Source organism: Haliotis rufescens, unplaced genomic scaffold (genome assembly GCF_023055435.1).
Source record: "Haliotis rufescens isolate VD_foot unplaced genomic scaffold, xgHalRufe1.0.p SCAF_7, whole genome shotgun sequence".
NCBI lineage: Eukaryota > Metazoa > Mollusca > Gastropoda > Lepetellida > Haliotidae > Haliotis > Haliotis rufescens.
Genome location: NW_025964361.1, coordinates 45,424,488 through 45,446,010, shown reverse-complemented (window position 1 = coordinate 45,446,010; position 21,523 = coordinate 45,424,488). Strand labels below are relative to the sequence as shown.

General features: G+C 40.0%; 1 protein-coding gene across 3 annotated transcripts in view; it reads left to right on the top strand.

Annotated features, from left to right (window-relative positions):
- Positions 1–737: 737 nt before the first annotated feature.
- The window catches only part of LOC124115638 (nuclear pore complex protein Nup98-Nup96-like), a 50,218-nt gene continuing 29,432 nt past the window's right edge, over positions 738–21,523 (top strand). The window contains exons 1-20 of one of the 3 annotated variants that reach the window (XM_048388256.1): positions 738–911; positions 3,813–3,899; positions 4,728–4,760; positions 5,585–5,758; positions 6,889–7,029; positions 9,139–9,234; positions 9,885–10,033; positions 10,817–10,991; positions 11,407–11,603; positions 12,188–12,304; positions 12,751–12,904; positions 13,447–13,470; positions 15,155–15,422; positions 15,843–15,945; positions 16,526–16,675; positions 17,593–17,795; positions 19,274–19,378; positions 19,936–20,068; positions 20,288–20,492; positions 21,166–21,305. In XM_048388256.1, coding sequence (XP_048244213.1) covers positions 3,845–3,899; positions 4,728–4,760; positions 5,585–5,758; positions 6,889–7,029; positions 9,139–9,234; positions 9,885–10,033; positions 10,817–10,991; positions 11,407–11,603; positions 12,188–12,304; positions 12,751–12,904; positions 13,447–13,470; positions 15,155–15,422; positions 15,843–15,945; positions 16,526–16,675; positions 17,593–17,795; positions 19,274–19,378; positions 19,936–20,068; positions 20,288–20,492; positions 21,166–21,305 — 2,622 coding nt within the window. In that variant the 5' untranslated portion in view covers positions 738–911; positions 3,813–3,844. Of the gene's footprint in view, positions 912–3,812; positions 3,900–4,727; positions 4,761–5,584; positions 5,759–6,888; positions 7,030–9,138; positions 9,235–9,884; positions 10,034–10,816; positions 11,001–11,406; positions 11,604–12,187; positions 12,305–12,750; positions 12,905–13,446; positions 13,471–15,154; positions 15,423–15,842; positions 15,946–16,525; positions 16,676–17,592; positions 17,796–19,273; positions 19,379–19,935; positions 20,069–20,287; positions 20,493–21,165; positions 21,306–21,523 lie in introns of all 3 variants that reach the window. The other 2 variants (XM_048388255.1, XM_048388257.1) reach the window with 2 other exon arrangements.

Sequence of the window (21,523 nt, the reverse complement as noted above, 5' to 3'; positions counted from 1 at the left end):
TTTACAAAACAAAGCATTAACTGATCAAATTAACCAACGCGTGACATTTTAACACTTTTACACATTTATGATAGGTCAAAAATGAAAAGAATTGGTCAAAATGTCGCGCTTTGGTGAATTTTGTCTTTCTTTTGCTTGGTTTTATGAGGGCGACAGTATCCCTTCTTGTATGTGAGGTGAGTTGATCAAGATCTTCGAGATTATAATAGCGACGTGCACGTCTTGTTGTTGCCGTTATGACTTTTTGGGGGCCGTTTTGACTATGGCTTGCGGCCATTTTGACTTTACCTTTTAAAGACGTTCTGACATGAAGCCGTTTTGACCCGCTCCCCATATCAGTATTATCACGGGATAATCATAAAATCTCCTAGCGAGATGATGAGTTATTGTGCAGTCCTAAATAAGCAGCGTCGCAGTTCCATTTTAACGCTGAATAAACACATGTCTTGCTTGATGCCAACTGCTGTTTATTTCTCAACGTTGTCATGTGGACAAGGCATGTTGTTTGTGATGAAACGTTAACAAGCGTATGTTCTATATCTATATCTAAAAGATAGGTTGGCAGCTAATTATCATATACGTTTCTATGTAGCATTTCACCCCTTCTGAGCCTTGGAAAGTACATTTTTGGTTTAAAATAATTACAAACGGGTACTGCTGCAATTGCGCTTTTATTTGTAAGTAGTTGTAATGATGTAGATTCTAGGTCAATCTATTTTTAGGTTACCCTGACGCCATTGGGGATCCCCAAACGTGCGTGACGCCATTTTTATTTTAGGCGCCATTGTGGGTTAGCCTGCCTTGAACTAGATTTGTGCAGCTGAATCGGGTTGCATTATGACAACATAGCAACTCTATAAGAACCCTTGAAATAAACAATCTGAAAATTATATGATCAAGGCATACACAAGGTGAGGGATGGCATGTTTCTTGGATTTTGAAATGTCGGTGCCGTTGTGATTATTTGAAATTGAAGTGTGATTTCGTTTCCACATTCGTGTCTACTTTCTGTTTACACTCAAGACACTTTCGGCTTTGAGAGTTTCAGTGTGGTTTTATGTTTAATGTATCAACCAGTGTACGTTTTATTTCATTACCTATCATGATATACTAGCAGAAAATGAGTTGAAGGCCTATATATCAGCATGCCTTCAGTTAGCCGGTCTCAGGCGAGACCCGATCGAGATCCCTTTCCTGGTTTACTCAATGATCGACTATGACTTATACCCCGAATTCAGTGAATTGGGGCTTAAGATACTGCTGTTGACTTCCAACGACAATTTCTTCCGAAGGCAGGTCAATATTGAATCAGGCGGAGTGGACAGGTCTTGGAGTATCACACATCAGGCTAAATAAATACATCATTCGAAGTATCATATCTCAGTCGGCGTAGCCAACGTTTCACACACTATCGGTGCATGACGATGTTATTTAAGTATGTAAACATATGAGTTTTAATTGTCAGAGTAGAGTTTTTCTCCTATTGTTGGGTGTGCAACATTGTCAATTATTATGCCAATATGGAAACAATATCCCCATGCTGTATTGAATATAGGCCTATTATATTTTTCGCCCACATACAGGCTGATATGTTCACTTTGTGCAAACTAAAAGAACAGCAGTACAAGAGGGTGTGCAACTTAATAAGTTAGCATCTAGACAATACCTGCATCTAAAAAATAAGTTAAATTTAAAATATTGTCATTTTCATACTTATACTTATTCAGGGTTCACTCTAGGAATTTTCTGACATGGGCCCTTTATGTGAAAATTTCAAATATTACAGAGGTACGCCCATACAGCAAAATGTTAAAATGCCCCATTGTATTTAAAAATGTGTTGTTTTTTTCAAATTTAGGGGCTAAAAGCACAAGGCCCCACCCTAGAATTATCACTGCCTTTTATATATATATCTAACCTGGTGAATTCTTGACAAATAGGATAAGCATTTGAAAAATAAAGTAATCTCCGCTGATGTATGTACTCAAGTCATAGGTTAGTATGTAAAAATATGTAATAATATGCATGATCATGATGATATACATGATATGCAACAAATATTTTTAAATGAGATGTCTTAGTCTCTAATTTTGTACTGCCATGTGTTTATAGTCATTATTACTGTCATACAGAAAGAAAAGATTGTGATAAAATACATGAAGACTCAAGTTTCCAAACCAAACATTACTTATTTATTAATCTTGAGTCAGTGAAACTATGGTTTACTACCTCATGCATAGACAATCAGATATTAGTATTTATTACTATTTAACAATTAATTTTCAAACCAAATAACATGCTCATATATGAAGCCCAATGTACATATATCTTTTTGTATAAATACACATCCTCTAGATCAGGTTCTCCTTAAATGCTGCATACAAGCCTACTGGCTTTCATTTTCAACAGCTTCTGTCGAGTGCCTCTGAAGACGGGAACCATGTCTATGCGTTCTCATGATGTGATTCTTATGTTATGGCTCAACCTACTGTTAAAAAAAGTAAATCTTTGCCAATCACTGCGCTTAACTAGAGATACCAGAATGTCCTAACCTGATACACTCCAGAATCGACATTCCACATTCATCAGTAGGGGTATGCAATTTAACGGGTATGCTAGTTAGGGCTGGGACGGGTAACTCGGGTACTCGGGTCGGGTAGGTACTGAGTAGGACCCGGGTATCCACAGGACTACCCGGACCCGTGGTTAGTCACGTGATATATTGTTTCATGACAAAAATTCACAATATAACTACATGGTGACACGACAATTTAAAGTCTCTAATGTTCGCATTTCTTCATGACTGTGAACGCCTTCCTTCTGACTTATATATGTTTGAACAAAGCTGAAACGTCAGTCAACTTCAGTGTATGCATGACCACATCGTTTTATACGTGTATCTAAATACATTCTGCCAGGGCTACTGTCAAACTATTCCCAATCTGACATTTTGTACCTATCTCTTGACACCAACAGCGGGTACCCGGGTAGGGTCGGGTAATAGGGGTGTGGGTACCCGGGTAGTAAAATTGGACTCATCCCAGCCCTAATGCTAGTATATCGCTGTACAACCCTCGCATATCAATATTTTATGAAACAGTTAAAGAAGAATTTTATATATAACTTCTATAAATTATATCTACTATCATGAGGCATTTGGATGGACTGAATTCCTATCTAAACCATGTAAACAGCACACGCTTCACACTGTTTACATTAACATTCGATATTAATGACGTAATAGTTAGTCTTGTTTTTTCATGCTATTCATCACGCAATCCGAAGTCTGGATTATTATAGGAAGAAGTACCATTTGAACAGTACAAGTATTTATAATTTCGGCCCCAAAACTTATTGCAAAATATATCTCAGTACAGGTCTCCATATTGCGTATATTGCAATACGATCTGTGCCAATGCCAACCCTATTGATCAACAGGATGGGATTGACTTAATACATTGCCATATGTTCTGTAATATTTATCAGATTTGTTTATTTTGAACTGACAGTTATCCAAAAAGTTGATAACTATGGGTAATTATTATTGATTCCTGGCCTGGATCATCTAGGGGTGGTCGGGCAGCCTAGTGGTTAAAGCGATCGCTCGTCACACCGAAGACCCGGGTTCGATTCCCGACATGGGTACAATGTGTGAAGCCCATTTCTTGTGTCCCCTGCCGTGATATTGCTGGAATATTGCTAAAAGCGGTGTAAAACCACACTCACTCACTCACTCACTCACTCACTCACTCACTCACTCACTCACTTGGATCATCTTTGCATATTTTTTATATATTTGTTTATATTTTCAGAATAACCATTACACTTTGTTGGTAATACAGTGATGTTTGGACAAAAGCCAATGGGGTTTGGAGCTGGATTTGGCGGTGGCACATCTTGTGAGTATTCATTGAGGATAACACTATTTGCAGTTTGGTGTGTTCAAATACCCTGTAGTGAAAATGGTGAAACAAGTATCCCAAGCTGTTCCCGTATTATAATATTGTTTGCATGCCTGTATATATTGTAATGATATGACCCGTCAATATCGGGGGTAGAATAGATCTTCAGCAATCCATGCTTGCCCTAAAAGGTGACCATGCTTGTCGTAAGAGGCGGCTAACGGGATCGGGTGGTCAGGCTTGCTGACTTGTTTGATGCATGTCATCGTATCCCAATTGCGTGGATCGATGTAAATCACTGGATTGTCTGGTCCAGACTCGGATTATTTACAGACCGCCGTCATATAGCTGGAATATTGCTGAGTGCGGTGTTAAATAACAACAAGCAAATGTAATGATTTCAAACCTTGGATGTTGTTCAATTATTATACCTATTTTGGGATTCCTTGTTGATGTTAGAGTAAGACCGTGTTCCCAGCAACCTATGCTGGTTGTAAGACTAAGAGGGGACTAAGTAGATCAGATGTCAGGCTAGGTGACTTGGTTGATTTGCATGTCATAGTTGCTCATAATATCAATCACTGGATTGTCTTGACCAGATTTAAGTATTTACTGGACGCCACCTTATAGCAGGAATATTGTTGAGTGTGGCAACAAGCAGACATGCAGTAAATATACATAGTGTTGTGAAACATCTAAATGTTTTTAATGTGTCCCACACAGTTGCATTCAGTGTCCATTGGTAAGTGATTTGTGTTCCTGTTCCATTAATTGTGTTGTCATTTATAAGACATTAAATTTATAAGTCATTCTTTTCTTTTGCAGCCACATTTGGAAGTTCGACACCATTTGGACAAAGTAAGGGATTTTCTTAGTCTCTTTCAAAAGTTTGTTTGAAAAGATAGAATGATTTTGTATGTTTATGTTTGTCATAGCCTGACCCATTAACTATGTGGTCATCGACAACATTGACATGCTGCACCCTGTGACTTTAGCCACTAGTCCAAAGTCCGTGTCTAGTAAAATTTTGTTTGGTCTAGTAAGCTCAGCTGATGATAGTACAGATAGTACAGATTTAACAGTAAAATCGACTGAAAAAATGATGTAAAGAGATATATTGGGGCTAGGAGACTCAAATGTTTTTGGCACAGACTGCAGCTAATCAATCAATCTTACCTCTTGATGAGTGAAAATATGAAGTGTAGGAGTTGAAAGCATGTATCATGTTAAATTGGGTACAATGTGTGAAGCCTATTTCTGTTGTCCCCTGCCATGATATTGCAGGAAAATTGCTAACAATGGCTAAAAAACACATCTTCATATTTCTTATGTGCTAAGACCCGTGAAGATTCCGGGGTAGAATAGGTCTTCAGCAACCCATGCTTGCCGTAAAAGGTGACTATGCTTGTCGTAAAAGGCGACCAACGGGATCGGGTGGTCGGGCTCGCTGACTTGGTTGATGCATGTCATCGATCCCAATTGCGTTGATTGATGCTCATGATATTAATCACTAGATTGTCCGGTCCAGTTTCGATTATTTACAGACCACCGTCCTTTAGCTGGAATATTACTGAGTGAGGCGTTAAACAACAAATCAACCAACCAATCTTATGTGCTAAAATGATGATAAGTTGTTGCTTGCTCTTGCACTCATCTGCTGGATGTTCCATGATGTGTTCCAGATAACAACTCGTTCGGGAACAAGCCAGCTGGAGCTGCTGGATTTGGAACGCCAGCCTTTGGTTCGACAACGCCAGCCGCAGGAGGCTTGTTTGGCGCCAACAACAACACAAGTACTGGAGGCTTGTTTGGCCAGACTAATGCAAGCACATTTGGGAACCAGTCAACAGGATTCAGTAAGTTACGAGATACTACGAAAATGGATAACATGAATGTATTTTTCCAACAAGTGATGATGATATGCACCCAATGCTGATTTCAGTTTAAGAATCGGCCCCCAATGTCACATGCTTGTCATGCATCGCATGTCATCACAGTTTCATTAAAATCAGACCTTTCACTCCAATATGATATCTTTCTGCATTAGTGAGTGAGTTGGGTTTAACACTGCTTTTAACAGTATGACAGTTACATCACGGCGTGTCAGCTTAATGTGGGAGGAAACCCCGAATTTATGCAAATCTAAGATGTTTACCACTTCAGTGAAATCCATGAGCACAGGTATGGTGCTAAGAAACCTAGAAACATAATCGGAGCGAACCGGGATTCAAATTCACAATCATAGGCTTCTGGCGTGCCCAAGGGACGCAACTCTGCACAGGCGAATCACGGTGCCTTAGACAACTGGGCCACCAATTCGCCCCCCCCCCCTCAATCTGCATTAAGATCTGAGGACACCTGCATAGAAGGTTGCATCAAGTGAATTAGTGTCGATGTTTCTAAATTCTTGCTATGTGTTAGCGGCTGTATAAATATAAAATATAGCGGCATAAACTAATATAATCAAGGAGTTCTGCAAAAGCTGCACTCTGATATTGTTGTGGATATTTACACATCCTGTCTTTTCTGAGCACAGTGGTATCTACACCCCAAAAGGTGTACTATCCGTGTATGTTTGTGTTCTGTGGCAGGTTTCCTTTGCTAAAATTGAAATTTCTGTATCGAGGTTGGAAAGATTTGAAGCCAAATTGTTTTAGAAGCTGACATCTGAATGGTTCAAGAACACACGCATCCATTTAGGCTTGGCAGTTAAAGTTCAGGGGTCACATGACTTAATATCATGCCAATGGGAGGTGTCTTCAGAAATTCTCGCAGAGGAATCGTACCCGAGTAAAACTTTTGATGTCATCATGCTTTAGTGTTCAAAGCAGGGTTAAACCTCACTCACTTACTTTAAGAAGAGATATATTTTCTTTTCATGTATATTTGTAATGGTTAATGATATATTTTGGTCATTCAGAACCAAGTTTCATATTACTTACTAATTTCGTGATATGCATTATCCAAGGGACATTGTTTTCTTCAGATTTTGGCAACACTCCCAGCACATCAAGTGGAGGGGCTGGAGGGTTGTTTGGACAGACACAGACTCAGTCAGCAGGTGGGCTGTTCTCAACACCACAGTCAACCACGTCAGCTTTTGGAGCAAAGACTCCAGGATTTGGTGGTAAGAGAGATTTATTGTTTATGTCCCTAAGTGATGCTTTTGAATGTGGAGTCTTCAGCTAAAGTAGCTGAAGGTGTTTCATGGTTCTACAGTCCTAGGTTATCAACCTAGAATGCTCTGAGTATAATCATTAATATTTTATCGGTCATATCCATGGGTTGCAAAGGGTTTTACCATGACATACAAAAGTAGGGGTACAGGGGACCCCCAATAACTGATTGTAAGGGTCCCTGTGGGCAATATGGGAGGCGGGTCCGGTCAAGTAATGTAATGGTGTAGTGTACAGTACGTTCAGATCATTACCGTATTCGAAGTAATAAGCGCCCCGCTCTAATAAGCGCCCACAGCGATATTTGCTAATATATTGGCTAGTGAACAATCCAAGTTAGCACCACTTCCAAAATGATCAATGTACACAAGACTTATTTATTCGTGTATAATATGTGTTATATGCATCCTTGATTATGGGAATATATCTGTCGTATATAAACATTTTAGGCTGTCAGCATAAACCACGAAATTTACTATCTTTCAACATGTTCAACTCTGTTCTTTTTCACCAAAATAATGTTCTAATAAGAGCCTCCTATTTCTAATTTTGAGAGCGCCCTGGGCGCTTATTATGTCAAATACAGTACTTAGAGCCTGCAATGGATCAATGATCATGTGGACAGTGGTCATGATTGATGGATGAACTAACAGACACCCATAACTGGTCTTGATGGGCTGTAGGTACAATAAATATTATTGTGCATCCCTTGGGACACAGTATTTATTTTTTCTGCATCCATTCTATGCATTTGTGCATACTGAACGCAGATTTGTGCTTCGGGTAAAACCCTGGTTCCACGAAAGTGGGAAACGTCCTGCATCACTTCAGCAACGGTAGACACCATTGGTCATATCAATCTGGTCTGCAGCTCATATGGACTAGTGGATATGCATAACTAGACGTGGGAATAAAGCAACTAGTCTGTCTTGAGTGTTACCAATCTCAAGCTTGTGACCAGGTTCTTATTCACCCTATGGACCAACAATCTTTACAGGACTTTACAGTGTTGTCACTACCCCTAGTGTACAGTACATTCACCCTGCACACTCTAAAAAAAACCACTCATCCGTTGGTAGGTAACCAATTGGTAGAAACGCGAATCTGTTCATGCGCCCAAAACACCAGTGTCAAAACGTGTGATGTCACCCTGGGCAAGTAAATTTGTTCAAATGTGCCTCTGCTCAATCAGCAGAGACCCAATATGAGAGGTGGATGTGAAAGCCCCCTTGCGCCCGTAGCAGCTTTTGTTGTATCAGGGACCACCTCTGTGGTCTAGTGGTAGAGCGTCCTCCCGGAGAGCGGAAGGTCCGGGGTTCGATCCCCGGCCGCGTCATACCAAAAGACGTTAAAAGATGGTACTTGTTGTTACCCTGTCTGGCGCTCGGCATTTAGGGGCTAAAACAAGGACTGGTCGGCTAGGAGTCAGTATACTGTGTCTGAGTGGGGTATCCATGTTAAACTGCGGCATGGTATCCCATTTTCCCATTAGTTGCATGTTCCACTATCACTAAAAGATTTATGTTAGAACATCAATTGACATTATTGGGTAAATTCCCATTGACTGTTTGACAAGATGTTCAAGATTGCAAGAAATTTATTTCACAAAGATTATGTGTGTCTTGCAATTCAAACAGAAGTGGTTATTTGTGTTAATTGTTGTGAAATACCTAGCAGATGATTGGTATTTGTTGTTCTTATTGGGTAATAAAGACAAGGCACACTTAAATTGAAAATGGCATTCCTGAAAGACAGGTCCAGTGCCGGTGGGCACGCCTGATTTTTTTTCTAATTTTGAGTCCTGGTTGTATGCTGCCAAGGGAGTTAAAATGATAACTGGAATGCATACGGATCCATTTGTTGGGGAACAAATTTGTGCGGATATCCGGATAAGTGCTGTTTATAAATTTATAATATAATTATAATCTGAAAATTAATAACATGACCCTTTCATGCATGATGGTTGAACAATGGTTGGAATTTGTCTGCTGAAATGTGAGGCTTCTGTTTTCACTTTACAAGTTTTTAAATTTATCGACATTATCCATTTGCCTGGTCAGGATTCGGGACTTCCACCGCTCCTGCCGGGGGATTGTTTGGCCAGCAGAACCAGGCAAACACAGGGGGGATGTTGTTTGGTCAGGCTGGGGCAGCAGGTGAGTGTTGAATCACATGTTGAGCCAGTACCTATTCCTTCTTACGATCTGTACAGTAGAATTTTATGAATATATGGACATGTTAGCATTTGAAATTGTCACTAGTCCTATAATCCTTGCCAAACTGCCCAATAGTTAAGTATCATATGGACAAGTAGAAATTTGCCCTTAAGGGTTTTGCTATATGTTATCATTTTAAGTACTAGTGGACTAAAACTGTTAGTTTCTATCGCTTCATATTCGCAAGGCTTACTTGTCAGAGAGAGAAATTTTACTCGTCAAAGTTTTTGGACTGAAGAAGTGTCATATTGAAATAATTGTCTCTCTTATGCAAGGACTTACTGCTATTAAAATGCATAATAGTTCTATGCATACTTTACAAGTGTCTCTTTCCAGGGGAATTCTTTAGAATTAAAGTAATTTGCTGCAAAATCGTACCGATTAAATGAAAAAGCTGAAGTCTGTGTTGTCTCTTGAAATCATACTGGAAATGAAGCTATTGCAGCAAATGGGTCGTGGGTATTTATCATAATAGAAAAATAATATTAACGGAAATATAATACACCAGAAAATCAAACTGCACTGTAGTATACAAATCAAATTTCAGTCCTATTTAGCTCCATATTACAATATTGCGTTTGTCTTGTCAGGGTTTGCTAACAATGCCAATGGCACTACAGTCAAGTTCAACCCTCCGAGTGGCCAGGATACAATGATGAAGAATGGGGTGTCCGCCAGCATCAATACGAGACATCAATGCATCACAGCCATGAAGGAGTATGACAACAAGTGTCTTGAGGTACTTTTGACAACTCATGGTTTTACTTCCACCTTTAAGACTAGTGGTCAAGGGACTCCAATAATTAATTTCAAGGGTCGCTGCAGGAAATATGAGGGTCCTGTAGAGTATTGAAACAGTTTCTTGTACTGTTAGATTTGATAGTGACTTTACCTACAGGACATTTTTATATTTCTTGTAAAAAATTGGGTACAATAAATATTATTGTGTGTCCCTTGTCATGCAATGTCTGCAACCATTCTGTACAGTTGTGAATACTTATATCTCAGGGTGTGCAAGACCATTCAGCTTGTAAAATCACATACACCCTTCTTCTAAAACTTGGGGGCGGTCGGGTAGCCTAGTGGTTAAAGCGTTCGCTCGTCACGCCGAAGACCCGGGTTCGATATCGACATGGGTACAATGTGTGAAGCCCATTTCTGGTGTCCCCCGCCGTGATATTGCTGGAATATTGCTAAAAGCGGCGTAAAACCATATTCACTCACTCTAAAACTTGGACTTAATAATGACCCGTGTCAATTTCACATTTCCTCACACAACATAAATCCCATGATATAGCTGAAATATTGTGTAAACTGCATTATTTAAAACTCTTTCAAACAGTGCAGGTGCACCAGTAGCGATATGCATCATGTTTAAAGCTCTTGAAACTGTTTTGGTAGTTGAATGAAGACTGATTGAATTGTCACACCTGTGCAGTGAAATCCTACAAAGGACAATTCTGATGTATCCACCCATGATTTATTTGTAGTGTGATAATGTTTTCACTACTCTGTGATTCAGGAGCTGAGACTTGAAGACTATCAGGCCAATCGGAAAGGCAAGCAGCAGGGTACTGGGGGTGCCGGTGGTGGTTTGTTTGGTTCTACTCCGGCAACGTCCAGCACTGGCTTCTCCTTCGGCCAGCAACCGCAGCAGCAGCAACAGCAACAACAGCAGGCATCAACAGGCTTTGCCGGTCAGAATAGTAGGCCACACATTATTTCTCAGCCTGAAATTAAAACATTGTAGTGTTGTAAGATGTAAAACGGTACTGTTCCCTTGTCTTGTTTTTAATCCAGGAACTGTTACTGGTTAACGACCATTGTTTTGTGGTTTTCCTCATCACTGGTATGGTATGGTCAGGGTTAGAATTTAATTTTTTTAGGCACAAGCAAATCTTTGCTTGTGGTTTTAAAAGTTACAAACAAAATCAAAAGTCAACATGCAATTATTTTAATCTTTTTTCTCAACTCAAAACGTTAAAAAACAATATCACAAGATTGCATGATCATGATATATGCTGCATTTGAATAATGGCTGATTATGCATGTTATGACATTCAGATAACAAAGTAATTAGATACTCTCATAAAACATTATTTGATGTTTCAGGCTTTGGTACAAACACATCTACAGCAAGCACTGGCTTGTTTGGCCAGACCAACCCTCAGGCTAGTGGTGGAATGTTCGGTCAGAACAAGCCTCTGTTTGGTGGCGCCAGTACCACCACAACTGCCAGTACCACTGGCTTCGGATTTGGAAATACCAATCAAGCAGCAGGGTTGTTTGGACAAAACCAACAGAATAAGGTATTCAGAACTCAACCTTCCTTAAGCTTAAGATATACAGGGAAAACACGTGTTGTGTCAGACATTCCAATGGTAAGCATCCAGAACTATAACCACAGGAAATCTGGGTCATAACAGGGCCCCTACAACCTATGCTGGTTGTAAGAGGTAACCAAATGGATCTGTGTTCAGACTTCGTGACTTGCGTGATTTCATTGATTGTGTCATTGAACTTTGACAGTGTGGTTTGTTAATCACAATATTGATCACTGGATTGTCTGGTCTAGACTTGATTGTTTACCATTTTTACAGTCTCCTGTCTAATAGCTGGAATATTGTTGATTAAAGGTTAAAAAACAACAAGACACACACACACACAAAAACTTACTGGGACTAAACAAAGAATTTAACTGGATTCCTATTTTGTTTTTGTTTTAGACAAATCCTACATTCCAAAGTTAGACTGTGATGTTGAGGAGTCTAAAACATAATGTGTCTCAGGAGGAGGAAACACTGTTTTTGTTTTATCCTCAATTTGAAAATCCAGTTTGACTTTCTTTGCATATGGTGCTAGTAATACTGATGTTTATTTGATTTAATTACAGCCTCTGTTTGGCACGGCTACTACTCAGTCCTCTTTGTTTGGTGCCAACACAAGCACGGCGCCAGCAACATCATTCAACTTTGGTAACACCGGAGGCTTTGGCACGCAGGCGCCATCGGTACGTTGCAATGGATGATTTGACCACTCTTTTCAAACAATGAGATTGCGATACATGCCCACATTTGCTTTATGATTCCTTGTATTGAAAGGAAAGCTCTATGTTTAGGTTATTGTTTCTTCTTTGTTGCGGCGACCTGATTGGCCCAGTAATCTGAGGTGCCACAATTCGCTGTGCAGAGTTGCATCCCTTGGGCGTGCCAGAAACCTATGAAAGTGGGTTTGAAGTCTTGTTCTCCACAATTATGTTTCTAGGTTTGTCACCACCATACCCATGTTCATGGGTATCGCCAAGGTGCTAACATCAGAGACCTGCGTCACTTCGTGCTTTCGTCCATATTAAGCTGACGTGCCATGATACAACTGGAATAATGTTCAAAGCGGTGTTAAACTTCACTCACTCACTCACTCACTCACTCACTCACTCACTCACTTTCTTGCTTATAGGCTGGACTGTTTGGTAGCAAGCCTGCGGGATTTGGAGCAGCTACAACTTCAGCGCCAGGATTTTTTGGTCAAGGTGGCAATCTCTTTGCCAAGCCAACAACAACTTCCTCGTTTGGATTTGGTGGTACGAGTACAGGCACAGCAGGCTTTGGAGGTCAGTGCCGATTTGAATCCCTCTTCCATCTGCACCATAGCTCATCCACTGAATAGTTGTGTCCTATGTTTCGTCATCTAAAAAATATTTAACAAAAGAATACATATTTTAAGATTATTTGGGCGAATTTTGGGAACTAGAAGAATGTCGCAAACAATGATTATTTTCCTGTGGACATTACATACACAGTGATAAGATGTTCTCCACCTTTTACCGTTACCTGTACAAAACTATCACTAAAGAAAAGAAAAATATTTTTCCTTGGTGTTGAATTTTGCCAAAACAAAGAAAGAAACATCAGACACTTTTTTCCAATTTTGTTTTCTTTTTTGCTTAGGGATTTCAACTTTTCTTTTCTTAGTGCTAGTATTCAAGTCTTGACAAATCACAGTTACTTTTCAGTTCAAAATTTGCTATTTACAATTTCCCGAAAAGAAAATTTCCTCTTTCTTCCTGCCATGGGCACATGCAAACACTCCTGGATGCATTCCTGATATGTAAAGTGATAAGTCATTAATGTTATTTTCTAACAATGCATTCAGGGTTTGGAGGTTTTGGTTCGACAGGTAGGTAACAGTTTAATGGTATTCTCATGCTGCCAGCCCTGCTTACCTGTTGCCTCATTTGCACATGCAGAATCAGGGGACGTAGTGTTATTATGGGTTTCAGTTTTGTGTCTGTGTGATCAATTGCTTGCTGTAGCATGTGGATGAACAACTCTTTTGTATTTTTGGTGACTAGGAGATATGTAAAGTTGTAACATGTTTTGGTAAAGGGTGTTTGTGCTAAGTAAAATATTGCAACCATCTGTTGCTTTTGGCCACGATCTTCTTTGTGTGCAAGCCTGTCCTCAATCATACTCTTACTCAGGGTTAGAAATGTTTTTTAACCCAACTGCAAGAATGATCTGCTACACAGAGTTGCCATCTATCTAATGGTTAAAGTGGTTGGCCACAAGGAAATTTCACTTGTCCTACTTGGATTTTATTTGTCAGACTGGTGGACTTGGTATTTTTAACACTGCTCTCAATTCCCTATTGGGATTCTATGGAAAATTCAACACCCTATGCTTGTCCGATGTAACTAGTGTGGTGGACATGGTGGTTACAGTCATGTAAGAGGCTGTGATGTTGCAGGAAGACTGACTGTGTGGCAATGCATCCTTTGGCATACAACGCCTATTGAAACACTTGCTGTTTGACCAGCAACTTTCCATGTTTACCTTTTGTTTCACATTTCTGAAAAATTAACAATTCTCATGAAGCACACTCACAAGTCACGCTTTACCAAATGCAATGCATCACAAAGCAGTGTTTAAGAGGCAGTGAAGTGCATATGTAGACTCATATATTTTGATCTTTCAAATTAATTCTTCAGGATCAAGTGGGCACTAGACCTTGTGACTGAGGAATGAAATAACCAACCTGTTAACCCTAAATTCCTGAGAGCACAGAACGATCTTGTAGATAATATTTTGCATCAAAGTTTACTGTTGATTTCTTGGGCACTGAGCAAGAAGAATTTACTCTCAAGTTGACCCCTTTTTTTGGCCTGCCAAATTTGATGTGCAATGTTGTATCATCTTGGTTTGCCTGATGCAAGCCCAATTACTTTGTGGGCCACTTTGATATTTACTACTATTGTGGGATCTTCCAATCTCTGATTCCAGGAATACTGTCTTCCTTTCAACTTTATCACTTCTTTTTTCAGGCTAAGCTTTGGGAAGATACGTTTAACTCAAAATATGATTGCATTATCTTCCACTGTCAGCTGATTTCTTGTTGTGTGCTGATATATAATGTATATATATAATTACGCTACTAGTTACTTAGTATTTTCGTGTATATGTTTTTAACGCTTTACAAGGCTACATAATTTTCTGTTGCGTAATGCTTATTTTTGTTTTGAAAGGAATCAGATAATAATCATGAAATTTTGGTTTTGTATACCATAGTGAAAAGTTTTATGTATTTATTGTTTTAAAAAGCATTGAAAAGAGACACAGGATCAGGTCTTGTTTATCCTGATCGTAAATTAAGTAGAGTACTGAAGCAACTGCAACACATTCAAATTTAGATACAGGTTACTAAAGAAACATGTAAGACTTGTACCAAAACCACTTGTCCATTACAAACGTGTAGGTCAAGCATTTCCAGAAGAATCTTTGATTGCGTTTAGTTTATATACATTTTTCTGACTGATGGAGTGTGAGTGATATAGAATAACAAAGTCCTTCAATTTTACCAACAGCAAACACAGGAGGAGCTGGTCTGTTTGGCAACAAGCCAGGTGGTTTTGGAGCGGCTGCAGCCTCCACATTAGGGGGCCCAACAAACTCCTTCAACTTCGGTCAAACTGGACAGACTGGTGCAGGACTGTTTGGTGCCAACAACATGAACAAGCCTTCAACCTTTGGCTTCAACTTCAACAGCGGTCAGACTACAGCGTCCACAGGTTTTGGAGGTGTAGTAACTGGCTCCGGCTTCTCACTTGGAGGAAACACCAGCACGCTGGGAACGTGAGTAGGAACCTTCATAGGGGCTTTTCATATTCACATGGTTGACATGTCTAGTGGATAGAGCATCTGCCTGGAGAACGGAAGGGCAATGGTTTGATCCATGGCTCCATTCTGCCAAAAGATGTTAATAGATGGTACTTGTTGTTACCCTGCCTGGTGTCTGGCATTAAGGAATGAAACAAGGACTGGTTAGCTGAAGATTCTTTTGTGTCTGAGTGGGGTATCCTTGTTTAACTGTGGCATGGTATCTCAGTGGGCTAGCCCTAGCACTAGCACTATAAAGCCGGAATTAGTCCGGACTAGTACAGTCATCTTGAACTTGGTCTTAAACACCATCTACCCTCAGCTATGATATTAACAATTATTTAGCAATTTCACATTTGCTGTCACCAATGTCGTGAATGCTATTGCACGTTTCAGGACAACCAACCCATCAGCAAGCAACAACCAGCTTCAGCAGCAGCTCTTGGCACTCACCAGCTCACCGTTTGGAGATTCCCCTCTCTTCTGGAATCTCAAACAGGTCAGTACCTGTACACTGACTGTATCTTTAAATCCCTCCACTGCAAGCAGCTTGCATTTGGCCGCAGACAGTGTGTCCCAGTGGTGAAAGACACCTCTACCCATCATTCAGATGTTCCAACAATCACGCCAGAATCCTTTGATCAATGGTTGGAGTCCTAGATTTGCCCCAATTGTGAACCAAAAGTGGTAAATTAAGGTGTAGCATCATCAAGCTTAGTGAAATACTGATGAAGGTGTTGCTAAACTCACAAGTATAGTGTAGTTCCTGTAGTATTAATGTAAGGGATGTCAGTTATACATGTGTCATTGTTTTGTTGGAAGTGGACAGTGCAAATATGACAGTTTCTTTCAGATACACAATCCCATGGATATTTGAAAATGCTATGAATTCTTTTCACCCGCCAGTGGCAGTTATTGACAATGTTCAAAGTGTTATATGTAACTGAAGCTAGATACTATAGTGAGTTCACCAATTTAAGAAATGTAATTTGCCTGCTTTGGCTATGAAATGAAAAATCTTTGAACAAAGCAGGTTAAAAAAATCATCCACATTCACATTATCATCCCTTTTGTTCCAGAACTCTGAAAAAAGGGAGGAAGTTCTTAAACCAACCAACCCTGCTGCCCAGAAAGCTGCCCTGAGTTCTTCCAGTCAGTACAAAGTGAGTCCTCGACCCACGGCCAAGATCAAGCCCAAGTCACTACACTCACTCATGAATGGAAGCAAGGTATGGCAATCCATAATAATAGAATATGTTTGTTTCACATTATCACCTGATCCTTCTTGCTGTGAAAACCACCGGTTTGTTGGGGCTAAATTTAATTGTGTACAAGCTGCCATGTCATAGCTGTGGTTTAAAATATTTTTATTGAAACTTCCTCAACAGTCTAATGGATAGAGGTTCTGCCCCTCGTGATGCCAAAAGATGTTAAAAGGTGGTATTTGTTCTTACCCTGCCTGGCGGTCTGCTTTGAGGGGTGAAACAAGGCCTGGGCAGATCAGTCAGTATGATGTGTCTGAGTGGGGTGCTCATGCTCATGCTCATGCTGTTTTTCAGTCAGAGTGTTTGAACTTGTATGCAGATCTTACTTGACCAGGATTTGACTATACCTGTCAAGATACGGGGTAGAATAGTTCATCAGCAACCATTGCTGGCCGTAAGAGGTGACTATGCTTGTTGTAAGGAGCGACTAACGGGATAGGGTGCTCAGACTCGCTGACTTGGTTGATGCATGTCATCATATCCAAATTACATAGATTGATGCTCATGATATCAATCACTGGATTGTCTGGTCCAGACTCAATTTTTTACAGACCACAGTCATATAGCTTGAATATTGTTGAGTGCAGAATACATGCTTGCTGTAAAAGGCGACTATGCTTGTCTTAAGAGGCGACTAATGAGATCGGGTGGTCATGCTATCAATCACTGGATTGCTGGTCCAGATTTGATTATTTTTGATTGTATAGCTAGAATATTGTTGAGTGCAGCATTAAACAACAAACAGGACTTGACTAAAGTCACTGACTGGTTTGACTGGAATCATTGACTGGTTGATTAATACAGGTGTTGCGTTATCTGGTACTACATGTACAGTGATGTATGTGATGGTGGATGTATAAGTGATTGTGACTTTGTTTCAGTCCCAGTTGTTTGATGGGCTGGAGGATGAGGATTTCAGTTTTGGCAATGACACGTTCATGCCTCGTCGAAGTGTGAAGAAACTGACTCTCAAGAAAGTAAATGGAGACTCTTCCAATATGAGCAGAGCCTCATCACAGACTGATGAACAGCCAGACCTACAATCCTTCAGCCAGGACACACCCAGACCTAAACCCATCACAAGGTTAGAGTGGTTTTCACACTAAAAACTAGTTTTTGAGAGTTGAACAGTTTTTAGCAACCGGATTTGTGAGAAAGAACTTATCTTTCTTTGTCTATTAACAGACCCGTGAAGATTCCGGGGTAGAATAGGTCTTCAGTAACTCATACTTGCCGTAAAAGGTGACTATGCTTGTCGTAAAAGGCGACTAAAGGGATCGGGTGGTAAGGCTCGCTGACTTGGTTGATGCATGTCATCGATCCCCATTGCGTGGATCGATGCTCATGATATTAATCACTGGATTGTCTGGTCCAGACTCGATTATTTACAGACCACCATCATATAGCTGGAATATTGCTGAGTGCGGCGTTAAACAACAAACCAACCAACCAACCAACCAACCAATCAACCAACCAATTGTCTATTAACAGTACGTTTGATGCTGTCATTGGCCCTGGTCAAAGTGATTATTGAGCAAAGAGGATCTTTACTCCCACACTTATAGATAGACCCTGTGGAGATTCGGGATAAGAATTGATCCACAGCAGCCAATACTGGTTGTAAGAGGCGACCAAATTGATCTGATGGTGATGCATGTTATCGTATCCAAGTTGTGTAGATAGTTGCTCATGATGTCACTCACCGGATTGTTTGGCCCAGATTTGATTACTTACAGGCTGCCATCGCATAGCTGGAATATTGCTGAGTTTGGCATTAAAGAACAAACATACAAAACAAACTCTAATGTAGACTTGTGACTATTGTATCATTAAAATTGTTTTGGGTACAGGTACCTGGCTCCTCTTACACAAATCGAACTTAGCGCTAAGACTATCATAACTCCCATACTCGAACATACTTACAATAATTGTTCCACAGTGATGGCTGCACTGGTTTCGATTGGCAAAATTTGAATGCACTTCATCACTTGATTCGTTGTCTTTTAATACACAGTGTTCCCGTTTACTGGTAATTACCAAAATTAGGCTTGGCCCGGTAATTCATGTGACTGCTAGTCCCTTGGGACCAGCAAATAAAGTACCTTATAAATCTGTGATATTCATATATTTATATTTTTCAAACCGCTTGTCTGTTACCATCAGGGTTTCCCCTTGTCGATTATTAGTGTATTGCTTCAAGGTTAAAAATATTTTTGAAGTGACTTCGTCTTGAATATTTAAAAAAAAAAGAGAAAATTGCGACTGAACTTAATGTGAATGATGTGTAGATCTAACTAAGTTACTTCAGAGATGATGTCATTGCATTGAACATGATGTTGAAAGAATTATAACCAGGTAATTTTCATATGTTTTTTTATTTGTTGAAAGTTGGGACTGACAAAAATTAGGGTGGACTGGTAATTTTTAGAGTTACCAGTCCACCTGGACTGGCAGTTTCAAGACCCAGTGGGAACACTGATACAGCCTGTCAAATGATAGGACTGCATCTGAAGTCATTACAATTCATTTATCACATTGAACAATTGAACATGTTATTTACAGAACACTACAAGCTGACTTAGATCGTGCGGCCCAGAGCCCGGACACAGAGCCAATACTACGTACCAAGAGCATCACAGAACCTACCAGACACTCCCCTATGAAAGAGTAGGTCATCTGCAGTGAATTTTCATCACTTATTTTTTGTCCATTGGGGAGTCCAGTTGAAAATTGGTTCCTAGCATCCAATGCTTGTCATTCTCGGAGATTTAATAGAGTGGGAGGCGGCCTGTCCCTCATATCAATCACTGGTTTTACACACTGCCAACGTATAACTGGGGTATTACTGTGTTTGGCATTAAACAACAAACAATGACAACCATGTATCTACTGCCCAGAGTCTGAGACACTGCAGATTGCTATGCAGATTTTTGTCTGGAGTTCGAATCCCAGGTTCACCCTCATTATGATCCATGGTACTTCAGCCCCGTACCCATTTCCAGTATCTTTGACATCCAATATTTTGTTCTCTCCTCCCACATTATGCTGACACAGCAAGAGGTAACAAAACTTCTGTACATAGCTGTGTCGGATTCTTTAAATTTGTAGGTGGCATAATTCCATTGGTTTAAAAGATTGACATTGACCTTGACCTCGACCTCGACCTCGACCTTGCCCTCTTGTCATTGTTCTGTGAAGCTATAAATTATCCATCTTTCTTTCAGTACCACCAGTCTGGATGACACTATTGCTGCTCTGAATTCCAAGAACAAAGTTCTGTCAGGGAACAGCCATTCTGACATGAACAAATCTCACAGTGAACAAGATCCAAATGTCTCCATAGAGCCCCAGGCACAGGTAACAGTTGCAGGTCCATGTGGAATAACTGAAACAAAAGCTCAATAACAGCTGAATGTGTTTAACATAAACAATAAGTATAGGTGTATTTGATTGTAGATACCCCCACGATAATTTTGTAAGATGACAAAACAAGAAGGTTCAACTGTTCTTCTGTCCTGATAAATTTTGTAAATTTTGACAGCAGTGGATGGGTAGTTGATCTTTGGTTTTGTTTAGATGGAAGACTTCGAGCCCCACCCAACTGGGATCATCTTGACCAGACCTGGCTACTACACGAGTCCGTCACTAGACAGCCTTGTGGAGTTGATAGATGAGAATGGAGATTGCTTTGTGGATGATTTTACCATCGGACGAGAAAATTATGGCAGTCTCTTCTTCCCTGGTTCAACCAATGTTGCCAACTTGAATCTGGATGAAATTGGTAAGAAAACTGAGATTGATTGCAAAGAAGTTAAAGTTATTGATTTATGTTGTATCTTGTCTGATGAAATTTGGTTAAGCTTTACTCAGATTCTACCATCTGAACATGGTGAAAGTAGTCAAATTATCATAAGTATTTATTTTCCAAACAGATTATTGTAGGGCATGACATGTGCTAGTTCGTTTAGTTGACAACCCATGAAGATCCGGGGTAGAATAGGTCTACAGCAACCCATGCTTGCCGCAAAAGGCGACTGAGCTTGTCGTAAGAGGCAATTAACGGGATCAGGTGGTCAGGTTGAGGACTTGGTTGATACATGTCATCGTATCCCAATTGCGTAGATTGATGCTCATGATGTCAATCACTGGATTGTCTGGTCTAGACTCGATTATTTACAGACCGCAAACAAATAATTTAGTTGTCCTCTGACCAGTCAAAATGTTGAAAGATTACCTGTTTTCTCAGTCAAGTTATACTTCTTAAACCACCAGTCACAAAGCAGCTGTTGTCTTTCTTGATTGAACTCATAGTGTTTACCAATGGTATTTACTTCTCTGAGGATTTGTTGTTGCAGTGGTTACTTTCTACTATTTCGTTTCCAAATTCAAGTAAATAAATTATTGTTCACTTCGATGAAAAAGCAGAAAATTCTAATGCTCATTTTTGCTGACAGTGCACTTCCGGCGTAAGGAGGTGATAGTGTACCCCGATGATGACAAGAAACCCCCTCTTGAGGAGGGGCTCAACAAGATAGCCGAGGTAACATTGGACTGTGTCTGGCCCAGTGACAAGTCCACAAGGTCTCCAATCAAGGTAGGCCACAGGACCCACTGAAGTAACACTGGCATGTACATGTTTATTAATGAAAGTTCATGGTGTTGGAGGTGCCAGTTTCTCTATTGAAACAAACTTCATTTTATCACAATCAGTTTCAATTTGAACTGATTTAGTTAAGCTGACATATTCTGGGGGGTTGACAACAGTGTAATTGATAACCTGCTGATTCAGCATTCAACTGTGGGGTATTGTTT